The sequence below is a fragment of the Helianthus annuus genome, chromosome 17 (genome assembly GCF_002127325.2).
Source record: "Helianthus annuus cultivar XRQ/B chromosome 17, HanXRQr2.0-SUNRISE, whole genome shotgun sequence".
In the NCBI taxonomy this organism is placed as follows: Eukaryota; Viridiplantae; Streptophyta; class Magnoliopsida; order Asterales; family Asteraceae; genus Helianthus; species Helianthus annuus.
In genome coordinates, this window is record NC_035449.2 from 183,530,742 (window position 1) to 183,552,581 (window position 21,840).

General features: G+C 41.2%; 3 protein-coding genes and 2 long non-coding RNA genes across 5 annotated transcripts; 3 read left to right on the forward strand and 2 right to left on the reverse strand.

Moving 5' to 3' along the window:
- The first annotated feature begins 2,057 nt into the window (after positions 1-2,057).
- LOC110926455 lies at positions 2,058-3,204 on the forward strand. Its single transcript, XR_002585239.2, has 3 exons — positions 2,058-2,162; positions 2,696-2,749; positions 3,013-3,204. It is a non-coding gene; the product is annotated as an uncharacterized LOC110926455 (long non-coding RNA).
- Positions 3,205-7,921: 4,717 nt separating this feature from the next.
- Positions 7,922-8,545, forward strand: LOC110925330. Its single transcript, XM_022169285.1, has one exon. The coding sequence runs from the start codon at positions 7,922-7,924 to the stop codon at positions 8,543-8,545; it is 624 nt and encodes a 207-aa protein (XP_022024977.1).
- Positions 8,546-8,842: 297 nt separating this feature from the next.
- On the forward strand, positions 8,843-9,989 carry LOC110926444. The gene is made up of 3 exons (XR_002585229.2): positions 8,843-8,947; positions 9,481-9,534; positions 9,798-9,989. It is a non-coding gene; the product is annotated as an uncharacterized LOC110926444 (long non-coding RNA).
- Positions 9,990-17,495: 7,506 nt separating this feature from the next.
- On the reverse strand, positions 17,496-19,463 carry LOC110925329. The gene is made up of 2 exons (XM_022169284.1): positions 18,626-19,463; positions 17,496-18,367 (listed from the first exon to the last, which is right to left on the reverse strand). Exons 1-2 carry the CDS (start codon positions 19,461-19,463, stop codon positions 17,496-17,498), a joined length of 1,710 nt encoding a protein of 569 aa, XP_022024976.1.
- Positions 19,464-19,517: 54 nt separating this feature from the next.
- Positions 19,518-20,498, reverse strand: LOC110925328. Its single transcript, XM_022169283.1, has one exon. It carries the CDS (start codon positions 20,496-20,498, stop codon positions 19,518-19,520), a length of 981 nt encoding a protein of 326 aa, XP_022024975.1.
- Between the last annotated feature and the right edge of the window lie 1,342 nt (positions 20,499-21,840).

Consider the following 21,840-nt stretch of genomic DNA (forward strand, 5'->3'; position numbering starts at 1 on the left):
TTACGCATTCCCACTTCCACTCGGGAAGTTCAGGCTGTTGTAGCAAGCCAGACGGCTTTTGGTGCTCGGCTTTGACTTGAGCACAAGTCAAGCACTTTGCTACGTGGGCGGCTACAGACTTTTTCAAGCCTATCCACCAATAGTTTGCCTTCAAATCTTGATACATCTTGTCAGCACCAGGATGGACTGAGTATTTGGAACTATGGGCTTCCTGGAGAACAACATCTCGTAGTCCTCCATAAATCGGAACCCATATACGTCCGTTTAGTCTAAGGATTCCATCCTTGCTAAGAGTCAACTGCTCCTCAGTTACTCCTAACTTTTCATTAGGGTAATTAGCTTCCAACACAGCCTCTCGCTGTGCAGCTAAAATCCTTTCAATTAAATTGTTCTTGACCTCAATGCTCTTGGCATTGATTCGAATAGGTTTTACCCTTTCTTTCCTGCTTAAGGCATCAGCGACCACATTCGCTTTGCCGGGATGGTACCTGATCTCGCAATCATAGTCATTCAAGGTTTCCATCCAACGGCGCTGCCTCATGTTCAACTCCTTCTGGTTGAACAGGTGATGGAGGCTTTTGTGATCAGAGTAGATCACAAATTTAATACCATAAAGGTAATGCCTCCACAATTTTAGTGCAAATACAACGGCACCCAACTCCAAATCATGGGTGGTGTAATTCTTTTCGTGCACCTTTAATTGCCTTGAAGCATAGGCAATCACCTTGCCCTTCTGCATAAGCACACATCCCATGCCTGTGTGTGATGCATCGCAGTAAACTACGAATTCATCTGTACCTTCCGGTAATGTCAGCACAGGTGTGTTGCTTAGCTTTTGCTTCAGTATTTCGAAGGACTCTTGCTGCTTTGGGCCCCAAATGAACTTTTCTTTCTTCTTGGTTAGGGAAGTCAAGGGCGCAGCAATCCTCGAAAAATTTTCAATAAACCTCCTGTAGTATCCTGCTAACCCCAGGAAACTACGAATTTCGGTAGGCGTTTTTGGCTCTTGCCAGTTCATGACCGCCTCTACCTTAGCGGGATCTACTTGGATACCACGCTCACTCACAACGTGCCCTAAAAACTGAACCTCTCGTAGCCAGAATTCACATTTCGAGAATTTGGCGTAGAGTTTCTCACGCTGTAGTAATTCGAGAATGCAACGGAGGTGCTTCTCGTGGTCAGCTTGGTTCTTGGAATATATAAGGATATCGTCGATGAAGACTATGACAAATTTGTCCAAATACGGCTTGCAGACGTGATTCATGAGATCCATGAACGCAGCCGGTGCATTTGTGAGCCCAAAAGGCATCATTAGGAACTCGTAATGACCATAGCGAGTCCTAAATGCGGTCTTATGTACATCCTCATCTCTGACCCTTAGCTGATGATAGCCCGACCTCAAGTCGATCTTCGAGAAATAGCTTGCTCCTTGCAGCTGGTCAAACAGATCATCGGTCCTTGGCAAAGGATATCTGTTCTTTATGGTAACTTTATTTAGCTCTCGATAGTCGATGCACAACCGCATCGATCCGTCCTTCTTCTTTACAAATAGGACTGGTGCTCCCCAGGGAGATGAACTAGGTCTGATAAAACCTTTCGCCAGTAGTTCATCCAACTGGGTCCTTAGTTCTTTCATTTCCGTCGGAGCTAATCTGTAAGGCGCTCTAGCTATAGGAGCTGCTCCAGGAATGATGTCTATTCTGAGTTCCACTTGTCTATCCGGTGGCAAACCAGGTAGTTCTTCAGGAAAAACCTCGGGGTATTCAGAAATGACAGGAAGATCCTCGATCTTCGGCTTAGGTGTAACACCCCAAAATTTAATTATGTACGTTGCCATGATACGTTATAAAAATAACTAGGAATGTAAGATTAGTGAGAATGTGAATTAGAAGTTTACTAACTAGGTTGAGTAAGTTATGAGCCATTTAAAAGTAAGTGAGCATACATGGAGGGGGGAAAATGTAAATAAAAGAAGTTAGGAGATTAAATGAACAATTAACACAAACAAACACACATATGCGTGTGTTTATGTCGCCAGGAGCAAGCACAGGATGAAACCCCCCTTCTTGTTTCACTATATTGCACAAATTGAGGCCCTAATCAAGACAATTACTCTTGCATGTTGGTAGATTCTTGATCTTCTAGGTCCATTCAAGCATAAGGTAACAAGAATTTCATGTTTTGATGGTTATGAATGTATAGAGTTCCAACAATTCAATGAATCTATATGAGAAGTTGGATGTTTATGGTTGATTGCATCACTTAGAACACAAATTACACTTGTATTTGGATGAATTGATGTTGAACATGAAAAACCCACTTATGATAGAATGGTAGTGATATGTAACATGGAATTTCGGTGTAGGTTAGTACATTTATGTTGTATGATGATGTTATTAACGAAATGATATTATGTGGAATCGAATTAGGGTAAAGGTTGTATGAGATTTTGATTGAAATTGTTGATATTGATGTTATTGTCATGAACTAGTCATGTTATGCATACAAAACTTGTACCTTATGCTTATCTAATGGTATGCACACCAAGTGTTTGTCAAAATGCTTGAATGAGTTGAACATGTGTTATATATTGCTAAATGTCTAGAATAGAGAATTAGCTAGTTGTGAAATTAAAGCTATTAACAAGGGAATGGAAAGAAAGACATGATACTGAGTATGTAATTATGGATTGTAGGAATTAAGGAGGAAAGCACAAGCCGTTCCGAGTCTCAAACGAAGAACGATAAAGGTAAGTTATAGCTTACATATTATCATTATAATGTAATGTTGTAGTATACTATTGTTTAATGATTGAAGTTGTATTATGTAACAAGTTATGGTAAGCCGTTATGTAATCAAGGTATGGGTTAAATGAGCTAGAAGGGTTATGGGTGAAATTAAAGATGCTTATGTTTAGAAAGAAGGTTTAAGAGGTTAACTTGAGGTTCATATTTACAATTGATGTTGTATAAATCTTATAATAAGATCGACTAACGGATTGCTTGTATGTAGGTAAAGCGACTTGCTAAATGACGCTGCTTGGATCGAACACGCCCATGATGCACGCTTCCGCAAGGATATTAGTTTGGGTCAAAACTTTTGTTAAATATACTTTTGGTAAATGGGTCTTTTTGTAAGTAACAAACTTGTTCGTTGTTAGATGTCAAACTCGTAGTCAAAGACAATGTTAGTTGTTTATGGAATGTTGGGTTGTAAGTTACTTAACATCTCCTAGTTAGTCATGTTATGGTTAAATGTAGAATTTTTGCTTATGAATTATTTGACCCGTTTGGTGTTTTCTCCGAATGAAGTTCATTAGAGTCTTTTAAGTTTTGGCCCTTACAAGTTGGTATCAGAGCCTAGGTTTGAGAGATTCGAGTAGGCTGTGGTGCTCGAACTCAAACCGAAAGCTCTTGTGAAAATGTGTTCGATCCAAAGCGCCACGCAAGTAAGTGATTTAAAGATTTTATGTTTATAGATAGAAATGGGATTGGGTTATGGTTTAGTTGCTAGTGTAACATGGTTGGGAACGTTAAGGTGCTCTATGGAAGGTTTCGGGGCTGCCCGAGACCACTTCGGGTTGGAAAAGGGGGCTGGGAATGAAAATTTTGGTTTTACAGCGCCTGCACATCAGAAAGGCCGTCGGCGACGGACCCCTATACCGTCGGCGACGGTGCCCCTTCACCCGACGGCTTAAGTTCCTGCCTACGGGCTAAAGTCAGCGACGCAACTTTCTGAGGACCGTCGGCGACGCACACCTGTGCCGTCGGCGACGGCCCCTCATTGTCTGCTTTTCCTGAATTGTTTGTTTGTTATGCAAAGACCTTTAATTCAGTCTTAAATCTTCGTTTAACCTAAAGAACACCTCAAATTGTTTATGAAGCTAAGAATTTAAGATAATTAACGTGTTTTAATGACGAATGTGTAAAAGAACGGAAGTCATGTATATAAAAGAATGAAGTAACTAATGTCTTAGAATGTTGTAAGGAAAGATTTAAGAAGTTTATGACTTATGAGAATGAGTTATTAAGAATGAATAGTATATAGAACGATGAGGAGAACGAATGTGATAATACTTGACACGAATGTTTATTTGTAGATGGCAAGTGGAGGAAATACGCATACTACCGAACGTATAACTCGAGATGAATTAAACAAGATGATTTCCGATGAAGTAACGAAGGCAATTGATGCAAATGTTTCAAGGCTAGCACAAGAGGTGGAGAGCCAAGTACTTAGTACGGTAGAAAACATGATCACGGGCAAGGTGGATGAATTGAAGGAAATGATAGCCGGAATTCAAGGCAAGAAAGAGGCAAGACGGTGCACCTACAAGGATTTTATGGCATGTAAGCCTACGACCTTTGACGGGGAAATCGACCCCATAGAATGCCAAAGATGGATAGCTAACATGGAAGGGGTATTCATTCGGAGTCATTGTGACAAGGAAGACCAAGTCATGTTTGCCACGGGGCAACTCATGCGAAGGGCTAAAGATTGGTGGGACTCGTATAGTAAGGAGATTGGAGAAAATCGAGTTCAAACCTTGACTTGGCAAGAATTCAAACAACCTTTTATCAAGTACCATTGTCCACAATCAGCTGTGGATCGGATTCAAGAAGATTTTCTCCGATTACGACAAAGGGATGAATCAGTTAATGAAATCACGAACACTTTCCTCGATCAGCTGAAGTTTTGTGAAGAAATAGTTGGGACAGAAAGGAAGAAGATTATTCGTTATCATGGCATGCTCAAAGCTGAAATTCGGGAGTTCATAACTCCTTCCAAATGTGAAACTTTGGACGAGATCATTGATTTAGCAAGGGATAGGGAAATCGAGATAAAGAGGCAAGATGAACGTGGGGAGAAAAGGCAAGTCGAGAAGGGGTCAACTCAAGGCTCATCCAAGAAACCCAAAACGCAAGATCAAGGAAAGAAGGAAGCTTCCAAAGGCGGGTTCCCACGATGCAAAACATGTGGAAAACCCCATTCCGGTGAATGCTTATTGGGAAGGAAGGGGTGTTACAATTGCGGGCAAGAAGGGCATCCGTACTATAACTGTCCGAATCCCAAGAGGGTGTGCTACAATTGTACTGAATCGGGCCATGTGAAAGCCGATTGCCCAAAGCTCAAACAAGGGCCGAAGAAAGAAGGAAAGAAAGAAGAAACTGCGAAAGCAAAGGGAAGAATGTTTCAAATCTCCATGGAAGAAGCAAGAGCTCACCCGAATGTGGTCTCAGGTATCTATATGATAAACTCTATACCCATGTATATATTATTTGATACCGGAGCTAGTAGGTCATTCATTTCTAGTGAGCTTGTACGTTCCCCTTTATTCACGATAGAAAGAATGTGTACACCTCTCGAAGTAGAAATTGCCGATTGTAAGAGTTACCTTTTGCACGAAATATGTAGAGGTTGTAAAATCACCATAGATGATGAAGATTTTGATATTGATTTGATTCCCATGGTTTTGGGAGAATTTAAAGTAGTGGTAGGTATGGATTGGTTATCCCGTTACCACGCGGAAATTTTATGCGAAAACAAAATTATTCATGTGACATCCCCTAAAGGGAAACGGGTAACCATTCATGGGGAAAGGGAAGTAGGAGCAAAATTTTACACTATCCTAGAAGCCATTAAGTACGTGAGGAATGGAAGTAAAGCATTTTTGGCCTATGTAGTCGATACCAAATTAGGAGCTTTAAAACTTGAAGATACTAAGGTAGTAAATGAATACCCGGATGTATTTCCGGACGAATTGCCGGGACTTCCACCCGAGCGGGAAGTCGAGTTTCGTATCGAATTAGAACCAAATGCCAAACCGGTAGCCAAAGCCCCTTACCGGTTGGCACCCGCGGAAGTACGGGAATTAATGGTCCAATTACAAGAACTTCTTGACAAGGGTTTCATACGCCCTAGCGTATCCCCGTGGGGAGCGCCTGTTTTGTTTGTTAAAAAGAAAGATGGGTCGATGAGAATGTGCATCGACTACCGTGAACTTAACAAACTCACGGTAAAGAACCGATACCCACTTCCGAGAATAGATGATCTCTTTGATCAACTACAAGGGGTAAGTTGGTTCTCAAAAATCGACTTGCGATCGGGCTACCATCAAGTACGAGTAAGGGAAGAGGATGTACCTAAGACTGCGTTCAGAACTCGCTACGGACATTACGAATTCTTGGTAATGTCATTCGGGTTAACTAACGCTCCGGCCGCTTTTATGGATCTAATGAATAGGGTATGCCGAAATATGTTAGACCGGTTTGTCATAGTGTTTATTGATGACATTTTAGTATACTCTCGTAGCGAGTCTGAACATGCAAGTCATTTACGTCAGGTACTCGAAACGCTTCGAAAGGAAAGATTATATGCTAAGTTTTCTAAGTGTGCGTTTTGGCTTAGGGAAGTGCAGTTTTTGGGACATGTAATTAACGAAAAGGGGATTTTAGTGGATCCCTCTAAGGTAGAAGCCGTGATGAAATGGGTACCCCCGAAGAATGTAGGTGAGGTAAGAAGTTTCCTAGGTCTAGCCGGCTATTATCGGAGATTTATCCAAGACTTCTCCAAAATAGCCCTCCCTTTAACTAAACTAACAAAGAAAGAAGAAAGGTTCGAATGGAATGATGATCAGCAGAAAGCTTTTCGAATATTAAAGGAGAAATTGTCAAGTTCCCCCGTTCTAACGCTGCCAGAAGGAACAGAAGACTTAGTGGTTTATGCAGATGCATCTCATCAAGGGTTGGGTTGTGTCTTGATGCAACGGGGCAAGGTCATTGCCTATGCATCAAGACAACTAAAGCAACATGAAATTAACTATCCAACCCACGATCTCGAACTGGCGGCGGTAGTGTTTGCCTTAAAAATTTAGAGGCATTATTTGTATGGAACGAAATGCACCATTTATTCGGACCACAAAAGCCTTAAATACTTCTTTGAGCAGAAAGATCTCAATATGAGGCAACGAAGGTGGCTAGAGTTGATCAAAGATTACGACTGCGACATTCTTTACCATCCGGGAAAAGCTAATGTTGTAGCGGATGCGTTAAGCCGGAAGGAGTACCCACCACCCATTCGAGTGAAATCGATGAGAATGATAGTTACACCAACCCTTCTTGAAACGATACGAAAGGAGCAAGACGAATCCTTGAATAAAGGCGATCCGAAAGGTGAAAGAACGAAAGGGTTTGAAAGTGAACTTGAAGCAAACACGAGCGGATTAAGAACAAGGTTTGGGCGAGTTTGGATACCGCGATACTGTGAAGCAAAGACCTTATTATTGGAAGAAGCACACAAGTCCCGTTACTCAGTTCATCCGGGAGCCACTAAAATGTACCGAGATTTGAAAGAAAATTTTTGGTGGCCGGGAATGAAACGCGACATTGTCAAGTATGTATCTAAATGCTTGACATGTTCTCAAGTTAAGGCGGAACATCAAAAACCTTACGGGAAATTACAACCCTTAGAAATTCCGGTGTGGAAATGGGAGAATGTGGCTATGGATCTTGTGACCAAACTTCCAAGAACCAAGAAAGGGCATGATGCAATATGGGTCGTTGTTGACCGCCTTACCAAAAGCGCCCATTTTCTACCCATTCGAGAGACCTATTCCTCGGAGAGGTTAGCGGAAGTTTATGTGAATGAGATCGTTTCCCGCCATGGTGTGCCGGTGTCTATCGTCTCAGATCGGGATACGCGATTCACCTCCCGCTATTGGCGGAAATTTCATGAAGGAATGGGTACTCAATTGCATCTAAGTACCGCATACCACCCGCAAACGGATGGCCAATCCGAACGAACGATTCAAACTCTCATAGACATGTTGAGAGCATGCGTGATGGATTTCGGGGGAAATTGGGATGAACATTTACCGCTAGTAGAATTTTCATATAATAATAGCTACCAAAGTAGCATACAAATGGCACCGTATGAAATGCTGTATGGAAGAAGATGTAGAACCCCGGTTTGTTGGGGAGAAGTAGGGCAAAGGGAACTCGCACCAAAAGATGTAGTGGCGATAACCAATGAAAAGATCGACGTTGTACGGGCCCGACTAAAAGCAGCGCAAGACCGACAAAAGTCCTATGCAGATACAAGAAGTCGCCCTATTGAGTTCCAAGTGGGGGACCGAGTATTCTTGAAGGTGTCTCCGTGGAAAGGAATAATTCGATTTCGTAAGCGAGGAAAGTTGGGTCCCCGATATATCGGACCGTTTAAGATTCTAGCTCGAATTGGAAAGGTAGCCTATCGATTAGAACTACCTCCATCATTAGAAGGAATCCACAATACTTTTCATGTGTCACAATTGCGGAAATGTTTAACGGATGAAGCGGCTCACGTACCTCTTGGAGACATCGAAATAGACAAGAAGATGAATTACATAGAAAGACCGGTAGCCATAAAGGATTCCAAGATAAAGACTCTTCGCAACAAAGAAGTTAAGCAAATATTGGTTCAATGGCAACACCGAAAGGGGTCGGATCTCACTTGGGAATCGGAGAACGAGATGAGAAGGTTCTACCCGTTTTTGTTTGGTACGTAATTGGGTTTCGGGGACGAAACCTATTTTAAGGGGGGTGGACTTGTAACACCCCAAAATTTAATTATGTACGTTGCCATGATACGTTATAAAAATAACTAGGAATGTAAGATTAGTGAGAATGTGAATTAGAAGTTTACTAACTAGGTTGAGTAAGTTATGAGCCATTTAAAAGTAAGTGAGCATACATGGAGGGGGGAAAATGTAAATAAAAGAAGTTAGGAGATTAAATGAACAATTAACACAAACAAACACACATATGCGTGTGTTTATGTCGCCAGGAGCAAGCACAGGATGAAACCCCCCTTCTTGTTTCACTATATTGCACAAATTGAGGCCCTAATCAAGACAATTACTCTTGCATGTTGGTAGATTCTTGATCTTCTAGGTCCATTCAAGCATAAGGTAACAAGAATTTCATGTTTTGATGGTTATGAATGTATAGAGTTCCAACAATTCAATGAATCTATATGAGAAGTTGGATGTTTATGGTTGATTGCATCACTTAGAACACAAATTACACTTGTATTTGGATGAATTGATGTTGAACATGAAAAACCCACTTATGATAGAATGGTAGTGATATGTAACATGGAATTTCGGTGTAGGTTAGTACATTTATGTTGTATGATGATGTTATTAACGAAATGATATTATGTGGAATCGAATTAGGGTAAAGGTTGTATGAGATTTTGATTGAAATTGTTGATATTGATGTTATTGTCATGAACTAGTCATGTTATGCATACAAAACTTGTACCTTATGCTTATCTAATGGTATGCACACCAAGTGTTTGTCAAAATGCTTGAATGAGTTGAACATGTGTTATATATTGCTAAATGTCTAGAATAGAGAATTAGCTAGTTGTGAAATTAAAGCTATTAACAAGGGAATGGAAAGAAAGACATGATACTGAGTATGTAATTATGGATTGTAGGAATTAAGGAGGAAAGCACAAGCCGTTCCGAGTCTCAAACGAAGAACGATAAAGGTAAGTTATAGCTTACATATTATCATTATAATGTAATGTTGTAGTATACTATTGTTTAATGATTGAAGTTGTATTATGTAACAAGTTATGGTAAGCCGTTATGTAATCAAGGTATGGGTTAAATGAGCTAGAAGGGTTATGGGTGAAATTAAAGATGCTTATGTTTAGAAAGAAGGTTTAAGAGGTTAACTTGAGGTTCATATTTACAATTGATGTTGTATAAATCTTATAATAAGATCGACTAACGGATTGCTTGTATGTAGGTAAAGCGACTTGCTAAATGACGCTGCTTGGATCGAACACGCCCATGATGCACGCTTCCGCAAGGATATTAGTTTGGGTCAAAACTTTTGTTAAATATACTTTTGGTAAATGGGTCTTTTTGTAAGTAACAAACTTGTTCGTTGTTAGATGTCAAACTCGTAGTCAAAGACAATGTTAGTTGTTTATGGAATGTTGGGTTGTAAGTTACTTAACATCTCCTAGTTAGTCATGTTATGGTTAAATGTAGAATTTTTGCTTATGAATTATTTGACCCGTTTGGTGTTTTCTCCGAATGAAGTTCATTAGAGTCTTTTAAGTTTTGGCCCTTACAAGTTGGTATCAGAGCCTAGGTTTGAGAGATTCGAGTAGGCTGTGGTGCTCGAACTCAAACCGAAAGCTCTTGTGAAAATGTGTTCGATCCAAAGCGCCACGCAAGTAAGTGATTTAAAGATTTTATGTTTATAGATAGAAATGGGATTGGGTTATGGTTTAGTTGCTGGTGTAACATGGTTGGGAACGTTAAGGTGCTCTATGGAAGGTTTCGGGGCTGCCCGAGACCACTTCGGGTTGGAAAAGGGGGCTGGGAATGAAAATTTTGGTTTTACAGCGCCTGCACATCAGAAAGGCCGTCGGCGACGGACCCCTATACCGTCGGCGACGGTGCCCCTTCACCCGACGGCTTAAGTTCCTGCCTACGGGCTAAAGTCAGCGACGCAACTTTCTGAGGACCGTCGGCGACGCACACCTGTGCCGTCGGCGACGGCCCCTCATTGTCTGCTTTTCCTGAATTGTTTGTTTGTTATGCAAAGACCTTTAATTCAGTCTTAAATCTTCGTTTAACCTAAAGAACACCTCAAATTGTTTATGAAGCTAAGAATTTAAGATAATTAACGTGTTTTAATGACGAATGTGTAAAAGAACGGAAGTCATGTATATAAAAGAATGAAGTAACTAATGTCTTAGAATGTTGTAAGGAAAGATTTAAGAAGTTTATGACTTATGAGAATGAGTTATTAAGAATGAATAGTATATAGAACGATGAGGAGAACGAATGTGATAATACTTGACACGAATGTTTATTTGTAGATGGCAAGTGGAGGAAATACGCATACTACCGAACGTATAACTCGAGATGAATTAAACAAGATGATTTCCGATGAAGTAACGAAGGCAATTGATGCAAATGTTTCAAGGCTAGCACAAGAGGTGGAGAGCCAAGTACTTAGTACGGTAGAAAACATGATCACGGGCAAGGTGGATGAATTGAAGGAAATGATAGCCGGAATTCAAGGCAAGAAAGAGGCAAGACGGTGCACCTACAAGGATTTTATGGCATGTAAGCCTACGACCTTTGACGGGGAAATCGACCCCATAGAATGCCAAAGATGGATAGCTAACATGGAAGGGGTATTCATTCGGAGTCATTGTGACAAGGAAGACCAAGTCATGTTTGCCACGGGGCAACTCATGCGAAGGGCTAAAGATTGGTGGGACTCGTATAGTAAGGAGATTGGAGAAAATCGAGTTCAAACCTTGACTTGGCAAGAATTCAAACAACCTTTTATCAAGTACCATTGTCCACAATCAGCTGTCAGATGCACTGGCGCATTGTCGTAGTCATCATCATTAGTATGGCTATTCTCTCCGTTGGGATCCGCCATTGTAACTTGAATCTGTTACAGAAGATAACAAAATTTTAGAAGTTCATTATATAATTGTCTTTCATGACAATTTGTCAACCATGGTAACAGAGACCATATTTGGTTAACTTATTACTCATTAAATCTTAGGATTTGAATATATCCTATTTTAGCTATATCAATAACATTGGCGGCATAAAGCCTAATTACGAGGATGTTTTATATTATTAGCCGAGATTTCAGAGAATCAAAGGCATAGAGATTTGAACCGTAGTTCTTTTATCTCTTTCTGACAGAGAGTCATAGACCACCACTGCCTTTTGTCTTTATAAGACAATTATTATGGCCCATAGGCACTACACCTCTAATGGATGTTTCAATATGGTTGGCCCGTAGGCACTACATCACTAATGGATGTTTTAATAGGGTTGGCCCGTAGGCACTACATCACAAATGGATGGTTTAATATGATTGGCCCGTAGGCACTACATCACTAATGGATGTTTTAATAAGGTTGGCCCGTAGGCACTACATCACTAATGGATGTTTTAATATAATTGATCACCTTCATTGGTGATTTAACCCAGGATTTATAAATCATTTAGTTGGGTTTTGAAATCCTTAAGGGATTACTGTATAAGAATGACGTGCGTGATTTTAACGAATCACATCTGCCATGGTTGTTAACATGCTTGCAGCGGTTAACAAGGAATCTGAATCTTTTAATTAAGTCCTACCATCTTGACCGGATCTTAAAAGACACCAGGCTAGGTTTCACTCGTAAGATTCTTTATTTAGGCAGATCAATTTAAAAGGAATGGTTTTGATTTATTTCTTACATATTAAAACAAAACTCATAACATACATTCCAAAATCTCAAATACAATTACATATTGCCCTAAACGGGTCTTTCAAATAGTACATACCTCCATAGAGGTTTAAAAATAAGTGACAAGTCCACGCAGGGACTAATACAAGATAGGTGTCCATGCAAGGACTAAAAGATAAGTCCACGTAGGGACTGAAATACGATAAGTGTCCACGCAGGGACTTATTTCAAAGTAGAAATTACATTAGTACAACTATTAAGGGCTAGTGGTCACGTTTCTTCTTTTTGCCCTTTAGTAGGTTTGCCAAGCCCTTGAGAAATCCTCGGTGGCTCTTTTTCTCTTCTTCGAACTCTCTCTCCACACGATCTAGTCGATGGAGTATCTCTTCCTGTTCAGGAGGAGAGAATCGTGGTTGTGGCGCGTGTTGCGGAACTGGGGGTCTGGGAGGTATTGGATACCCATGAGCTGAGTAGTCCGGGGGTCCCATGTTCCCATGAGCTCCGTCAGGGTAGCGCGCATTATATCTAGCCGACACCACATATGGGTCGCGTTCATAATTGTAGTTGTATTGTGCTTGTGACGGTTCGAACGGGTTGTAAGCCGTTGGACCCGTGTAAGCAGGTATGGGTTGGTCATACCCAAATGGTGGCGAAATTGGTGCAGCTGGTGCGGAGTTCGCCTCCTGTATAGGACTTGAAGGTCCTTCTTCTTGTAGTGGCGGATAGTGGCTACTACTAGAGTGTCGAGGGGTGCTGAAGTGGATACCCCCTCCTCCTCGTGTGGACATACGCGCATTCGTCCTCTTACGCCTTGGCGGATCAGGTATTACTGGTTGTGCCGGTGGCGGAGGTGGTGGCGTAACTGCCTCAAAGCGTGAATCCTCAGAGGGATCCTGTGGATGTCGCGGTTGTTGTGATGTCTGTTGAGGTGGCGTGTAGTACCACTCATGTCGGTCAAACAACGCTTGGAAACTGTCTGGTCCCTGATAGGGTGTGCCATGGAAGGATGACCCATCAGAGACTTCTATCGGATGCGTGGGCGTACCACGGGCAGGTTCAGTTGGATCAGTATCTTCATCCATATGGTCTTCAGAGAAGTGATCTTGTGGCCCTAATGGAACAAAGCCTGAAGGTTCCTGTATGTAGTCAGCCGGATTAAACTGACCTATGTAGTATGGAGTAGGGTCGTCGTAATTTCGGTGCGATACCGAACGTTGTAGAGGTATGAAGGAAGGTTGTGGGTTGTTGGGATCATTCTCTGAGTTTGGCCCAAAGGAGTGCCGATAAGATGGCGTCGAGCTGTGCGAGGTGGAATGCCTCGCGGGTTCGTAAAGATCTCTTCGTCGTTGTGGTTCCTCACTCCGTGTCATTGAAGGATGTCTTGTACCTGATGGTCCAGCTTCGTTATCGTGATGTGTCACGACATCTCCTCTGCCTCTTCTTCCCCTTCCTCTTCCTCGGAATATAACAGGTGGCATTTTCCTGCTTTATAAAACTTTAAATTCCAGTAATAAAAGAAAAGACAAAATTGGAATAACAATTCGAATTTGTCCTAAGTTCTTGTCTAGACTCAAGTATGTGCAATTGTGTCATTGAGATTAAACACATTAGGATAGTGTTTAATTCACTCAATGTTGGCTCTGATACCAACCTGTCACACCCCGATTTTCCACGTGTCTCACCAGTGGGCCCGGTGGGGGATTACCGTGACGATGTTGGCAACAATATAGTCAAACCACACAATTATATAAATGCACAGCGGAAGCTTAAGATAAATATATACTTCAACCTCTGGTTGTAATATCAAATGTATTACAGAAGTCGAATATATCCACAGCGGATCAAAATAATAATAAATTATTGTTCATTCAGATGCAGCATCGAGTTTGCGAGACCATGTACGATGCTTAGGACGCCTATACCGGCCCATTTCGTATAGTACCTGCACTTAATCTTTTTGGGGAAAATACGTCAGTTTACACTGGTAAATACATTCAACTGACACATTTGAAAATGTTCATAAAAATTGATTTGAATGCACAAGGCACAAACTCTTTTATAACTTGGGAAAATTATTAAAATCTTGTGAACGTTTTACATGTTCTTTTATGCGTTCAGTAGCCCGGGTCGTGCCGGGTTAAAGATTTATAGACACACCACATTGCGTAAAACCGTAGTATAAAAACCAACGGCTACGTCTTTTAATTTAATGTCGACAATGTATACCGGGTGTACGCCTACACCGGGATGTCGATGGTCGTGGCCATTTCGTAAAATGATGCCAAGGATATCCGGGACAACGGTCATTAAACCCCCCAAAGGCTTTTAAGAAACAAAACTGTTTAAATGAGCCGATCATATTATTTAATTAACCACCTAAGCGATGGAAAAATATAATGCTCAATCAAGCGGTATTAATATACCGTAACCCAAGCCCATATAGGGGAAATAAGTTAAAGTATTTACCTTTGCAAGTATATATCCTTAATTCGATTAAATCGCCGATAGCTTTTACCGGGGCTCCTAATCTGGAACGAAGGTTTTAATTAACCTCTTAGAATCCTAACGAGTCTTTATAATGGCCGTAGCCTAGACCGGTTGGTTCCGATATGTGAATACGGTTTAATCGCGTGAAAAGGCGAAAACTGAGAATGGAATGTGATTCTGCCCCAAACAAGTTCAGAGACTTGTTTTATATGGGTTCAAGGTTCACACTCTGGATTTTGGGGTTCAAATAATATAATTTGACCCGTATCGGCTAATTTATGAAAACTAGTTTCATAAGCCGAACCGTGCGCGCAATAGGCGAAACGGTTTACCATGGGAGTCTTACGCTTATTTCCTAAGTCAATATGCCCTAAAGAGGTTGTGGTATCAGTAGGATACCTCCCGTGAGGCCCGTAACGAGTTTAAGTTAATATCATGCCCCGTAGGGGCTTTTCGGTCATTTTAAAGACTTTTAAAGAGCTTTTCGAGTTCTACAGAAAATCTGAGGTTCCCGAACAGTTTATAAAGTCTAAAATACTTTATTTATTATTTAAAATCAGTAGCAACTGGAATCGGGTCAAAAGACCTTGTAGAACTCAAGTTTTGGCCGAAAAGGGATATTCGGTATTTACCGAACCGTAGCCATAACCGCAGGTTATGAGCGAGGTAAAAATTATTAAAAATCTTTAAAATTCCCAAACTATTAATTTATAACAGTGGGTAAAAGTTTTGGTGACGAAATCTTGGTTTAGATAGGCGTCATGCTAATTGCGCCGTTTATTACAAAAGTTTATTTTAATTGCGCTAATTAGCATAACTCTCATTCTAGACCTCGGATTGACGTGAAACTTTAAGGACATGCTTATAATTTAATAAGCAAGGTTATGGTCCGTTCACGTGTCCGAAATACTCGTTTTATTTTCAAAATGGCGTTACGGTCAACTTTTAGGCGATTAACGGAAACACGTAAAAGGCTCGGATAACTCGTGAACCGATCACAGAGGTTTAGACCAACATGTGACCTGGTCCTAAGAGGGTCCTAAGGCATATCTATACCTCACTAAAACGGGTCAGAACTGAAGTCAAAGCAAAAGTCAAACTTTTGCGACATTCGGCTCCGAACCGGGTCAATATAGCAAATGGTCGATTCAAACGAGCGCAAACAAGTTTATATGCTTAATATCATGTTTTATGAACATCAAAACAGGTTTCATAACGTATACATTACAGATTATGTAGAAAACGGCAAAATGACTTTCTGTTGACTTTTTAAGTACGCGTTTGACTCGATATTTGATATAGTTAGAGTGGTGATCAGAGGGAACCCTTTTAGGGGTTTATTACCCACATAAATACCAGCTCATATCTACTTTTGATCCGTCATAAGACTGAACCATTTGCAAGTTATTGTAATGACAACCGTTAGTTACGACGGTTGTGTTTATAAGCTATAACTATGAAAATGCAAGACCATATTGATTGTGAACGACTTACAGAAGTTATTTCTTGCTTATAGAGCAGAGATGGATGCTTGGGAGCCTTAGAATGATCAGAGGTGAGTTGTTTGAGGTGTGGTGAACATATGCTCACAATGTAGCTATTTATAATGTTCAAAAGGTCTTTAGATCATCACAACTCATGCTACAACTGATCATGGATGATGGGCAGGTGTCCCTAAGTGTTATGGGTCGAGTAGGGGGCGCCCATGCTCCATTAATTGGTTGTTGGTCGTTCAAAGGCTCCAAAAGGCATGTAGTTACAAGTATTCTGCATCTGGGCGTCTAATGCGGCCCGCATGGGAGTTCCATGCGTTTCTAATGCGGGTCGCCTGGGATTTAAATATCCGGCGAGTAAAAGAGGAGGCTCGCGGCCCGCCTCAACTTAACCACAAATGCAATGCGGGTCGCGAGGGGCCTGTTTTTCAGATTTTTAAAATCTTTTGAAATGATTACGAAATCCTGGTAATTAATAACGAAATCTTTCGAAATGATTTACCTGACCTTTTGGGTTTGAAGGGGTAACTTTGCGGTTTGGCCCTCGGTTAGTTACAACTAAGGACCTCGTGTTATTTACCCGCGTTGTTAAGTCCCCGGTTTGTTTATTAATTATTCAGAAAGTCTTAACTTTCATTATTGACGCTTTTAACCCTTCTCCTACGAATTCGATCGTAACTTTCTCGTTTCATAACGAAACTTCGCGAAATTTATATATTATATTTTAGTGAGTGTATAATACCTTTACAAAGCCTTGTGAACGTTAAAGGGTCACTCAGAGGTATAATTAAACATGTTGACACAGTTAACCCATGTAGCTTGAAATCTCTCACTTTCTTTCGCGTTTCGCTTCTGTACGACCTATGATTTATTCGTTTGAAGGTTCAAGCATTATTTAGGGTTACTATACAGTATATTTACCCTTGTTGACATTTATAACCCTCGAATTTATATACTTTCAAGGTTTGTCAAAATTAGTCCTTTATTAAATACAAATGCCACGTGTAATCAAATGACACGTGTTAACACATTATTGGACGCAAAAATTCGAGGTGTTACAGTTTTCTATCCGCTGAAATGTCCACCACACGCCGATGCGTGCAACAACTCCAACACACACTTTATCTTCTCATCCAGAATGCAACGTCGGATTATCTGATCAGCTCCAACCTTAAAAAGATCAGGCTCGTCCCAGATGTACGTTTTTGCTTGAGCTATGAACTGTTGCTTCTTCTTTTTGGGCCAAAACTACGGAATATCACCTGTAACGGCAAAGTTAGCAAAATTAGCAAACCACAGTTTAGTTGAAACAAATAATATATGTTCATCATGAAATGTTTCATTGATTTCAACATCCGGTGCATCTATCTCATGCACTACCCGTGATAGATGGTCTGCTACGACGTTTTCACTACCCTTCTTATCACGAATTTCAAGGTCAAATTCCTGCAATAACAAAATCCATCGGATTAACCTTGGTTTAGCGTCCTTTTTCTCCATGAGGTACCTGAAAGCACTATGATCAGAATAGATAACAACTTTGCTACCCCACAAATAAGACCTAAACTTATCCAACGCATTAACAACTGCAAGCAACTCTTTCTCAGTAGTGGTGTAATTCAATTGAGCATCAGAAAGAGTTTTGCTTGCATAATAAATAGCCACGGGTTTCTTGTCAACGCATCGTCCCAACACTGCCCCCGCCGCATAGTCGCTCGCGTCACACATGATTTCAAAAGGGAGCGACCAATCCGGTGATTGTAAAATGGGGGCTTCGAACAATTGTTGTTTTAAGTTGTTAAAAGCTTTTAAGCATTTTTCATCAAACACAAATGGGACATCTTTTAACAAAAGGTTACATAGCGGTTTTGTGATAACAGAAAATCCTTTAATGAACCGTCTATAAAACCCGGCGTGTCCTAGAAAGGAACGGACACCCTTAACATTAGTGGGAGGAGGTAAAGTAGAAATAACCTGAATTTTCGCGTGATCTACCTCAATTCCCCTACCTGAAATCATGTGGCCCAACACGATCCCCTCTTGAACCATAAAATGGCTCATTTCCCAACTTAAAACCAAGTTAGACTCGATACATCTTTTTAACACTTTTGTTAACTGATCTAAACACAAATCGAAAGACGTACCAAAAATGGAGAAATCATCCATAAAGATCTCTAGAGAATCCTCGACCATATCTGAGAAGATACTCTTCATGCACCTTTGAAAGGTGGCCGGGGCGTTACATAATCCAAATGGCATTCGCCTAAATGCGAAGGTGCCATAAGGACATGTAAACGTGGTTTTCTGTTGATCCTCTGGATGTATCACAACCTGGTTATATCCTGAATAACCGTCTAAGAAACAATAAAATTTTTGACCTACGAGTTTCTCTACGATTTGATCTATGAAAGGCAAGGGGAAATGGTCCTTTGAAGTTGCAGCATTCAACTTCCGGTAGTCAATGCAAATCCGCCACCCGGTTACCGGCCGAGTGGCAATCTGTTCGCCATCTTCACCTTTCACAACTTGTATGCCGGCCTTCTTTGGTACCGTTTGAGTTGGGCTGACCCATGTGCTATCAGATATAGGATAGATTATACCTGCATCCAGCCACTTTAGTACCTCTTTCTTCGCCACTTCCCGCATATTCGGGTTCAGACGTCTCTGTGCATCCCTTGCCGGCTTTGCGCCTTCTTCGGTGATTATCCGGTGCATCACTATAGATGGACTAATCCCCTTTAGGTCTGCAATCGTCCATCCAATTGCTGCCCTATACTCCACTAACACCCCCATCAAAGCCTTTTCTTGAGCTTTTGTTAAATTTGCTGCAATGATCACCGGAAGGGTGTCATTGTCTCCCAAAAAAGCGTACTTGAGGTGTTTCGGCAGCTCCTTCAGCTCTACTTGTGGAGGTGATTCCAATGATGGCTTTAAATGCGTATCTATGTGCTCGGGTAGACTTTCCACTTGATGAGTCCAAGTGGGTCTCCCGTCTTTAATTGCCATCACCTCCAATTCCTTTTCAGCTTCATTCAAACATTCCGACAATTCAGCCTGTTCCCTGTCACAAATAACACACGTCTCTGTTGTGTTTACTCCATTTTCATGAGGAGGACACTCGTCAATGATCTCTGCCATAAAGCATTCATCACTAACCAGAGAATCAGATGCACGGGAAAACACGTTTAATTGGACTTTCCTATTACCAAAGGTCATGTCAACTATTCCATTTGTGCAATCAATTAAAGCGTTGGCAGTTGCTAAAAATGGTCAACCGAGTATAACATTAGGTTGTTTAGTTTTATCAATTGAGACATAGTCTAAAACCAAGAAGTCAACTGGGTAGTAAAAGTCCTCTACTTTGATAATGACATCACACACAATTCCCCGTGGTAATTTCAAAGTCAAGTCGGCCAACACTACTGTGGTGTCGGCTCTCTGTAACGGTCCGAAATCGTATTGATCATAAAGACTAACCGGGAGAATACTCACACTCTCGCCCAGATCCAGCAATGCCCGGCTCATTTTAAAGTCACCCACTTGAATGGGTATTAACGGAGCACCTGGATCTCGGAGTTTAGGAGGGATGGCACCCGACAGAACGGCACTAACATTTTCGGTTAAATCGATTTTCTTTGGAAATTTGTTTTGCCGCTTTTGGGTGCACATGTCCTTCAAATACCTTGCATAAGTCGGAACCTGTTTTATCGCATCTAACAACGGGATATTTATTTTTACTTGCTTAAAAACTTCCCACATCTCTTCCTGTTGTGGGCCTCTTTTAGTAGGTTTAGTTCCCGGTTCTACCAAAGCTTGAGGAAACGAGTTGGTTTTAACTCCAGCATCCTTTTCCGTATCCTTAGTTGATACGTTTTCTAATACACTATCATTAGTTTCTTGAGAAGTCGTTTTATTAGCTTTCGTAGGGCTTACAGGTTCAGGTTCATGTTCCTCTTCCTCATTTTCATCCCACTCCTCCACCACTCCATCAACAAATTGTGGTGGAGTGCCAACCTTATTATCATACACTTTACCAGAACGAAGTACACTTACCTGGTTTACACGTGCATTCTTGGTAGCTGAACTACTGCTTTGATGTTGTGGGTTAACCGTGGTGGTACTTGGCAATTTTCCAGGGTCTCTTCTCAACTGGGCTATATCCTCTGCTAATTGCCCCAATTGCTTCTGCATTGCTGCAGAACTCTTATCTCTCACCTCATTATCCTTCTGAATATCTTTCATGAACGACATGGTTGCATCCAGCTTCGAATCACTCGAGTCGCCTCTACCACCTGAAGAATTACTTTGCTGGTTACATTGATTCCTCCAACTCCCTTGATAATTACCTTGATAATTGCTTTGATTTTGTTGTTGGTTGTTGGCTTGAGGCCCTTGATTATATTGGCCCCGATTCTGGTAACCTCCTTGTTGGTAATTTCCTTACCGATTCTGATACTGTTGACCTCCTTGGTTAGGTACTTGAAAATTGGGGTTCAACTGATTAGCAGAATTACCATAACTAAAAATGGGGTGGTTTCTCAAACCTGGATGATATGTATTCGATTTCATATCATATTGCTTTCGTTCACCATACAATTGATTCACTTCATCAGTCTGACCACCCAACACAGCACACTCTCCGACTTGATGCCCTAACTCTCCACACTCAGTACATACCGCAAACGTATTGGCGGTTTTAACTTCACCTCCCATTTCGAGATTCATTTGAGCTACCTGCCACTCAAGCAATAAAGTTTGGTGCCTCAACTTCTCGACCCGTTCCTCAGCTTCATAATCAACTGACTTTGCTGAACTTGATCTTGCCCTCCTGCTTGATTGTGCCTGTCTCTTAGAAGTAGCACTTTGTCTCTCCAAGTATACCCAATCTGCAGCCTCTGTGTTTGTAAGAAACGTACCATTACTAATGGCGATGAGATCTCTTACATCATCAGGAAGTAGCCCATCATAAAACGCCTTAATTAATTCCCATGTCTGAAATTCATGATGTGGGCATTTCCTAAGCAACTCCTTAAACCTTGTGAACGCCTCATGGAATGGTTCCCCTGAATGTTGCTGGAATGCTCTGATTGCATCTCGAGCTTCACTGGTTCTATTCATGGTGTAGTATTCCTCCAAAAACACCTGCTGCATCTCTTCCCAAGTGTATATACTACTTGGAGGTAATGTCGCGAACCATTGTCGAGCTTTGTCTTTCAAGGTGAACTGAAACAGCATCAGTTTCACCTCATCTTTTGTAAACCCTAAACCTCCTATAGTTTGGCAAATCGAATCAAAACTTGCAATGTGCAAGTATGGTTTTTCGGTCCTTTTTCCATAGAATTCTTGCAAATGGCCTAAGTATTGAGGCCTCACCTCGAAAGGTCGATTATTGTTCCCCACCGGTGTAACTATAGCTGACGAGTTGGGTACTACAACGGGTTGACAATGACCTTCAACACCTTGAATTGGTGTCCCTTGAATGACTTGTGGGACACCATCCACAAATTGTATCTGTTCGCCCCTAAACCGATTATTAGCTCTTCCCGCATTAAACCGCGGGACTCCATTATGAACTTGATTTTGTGGAATCAGC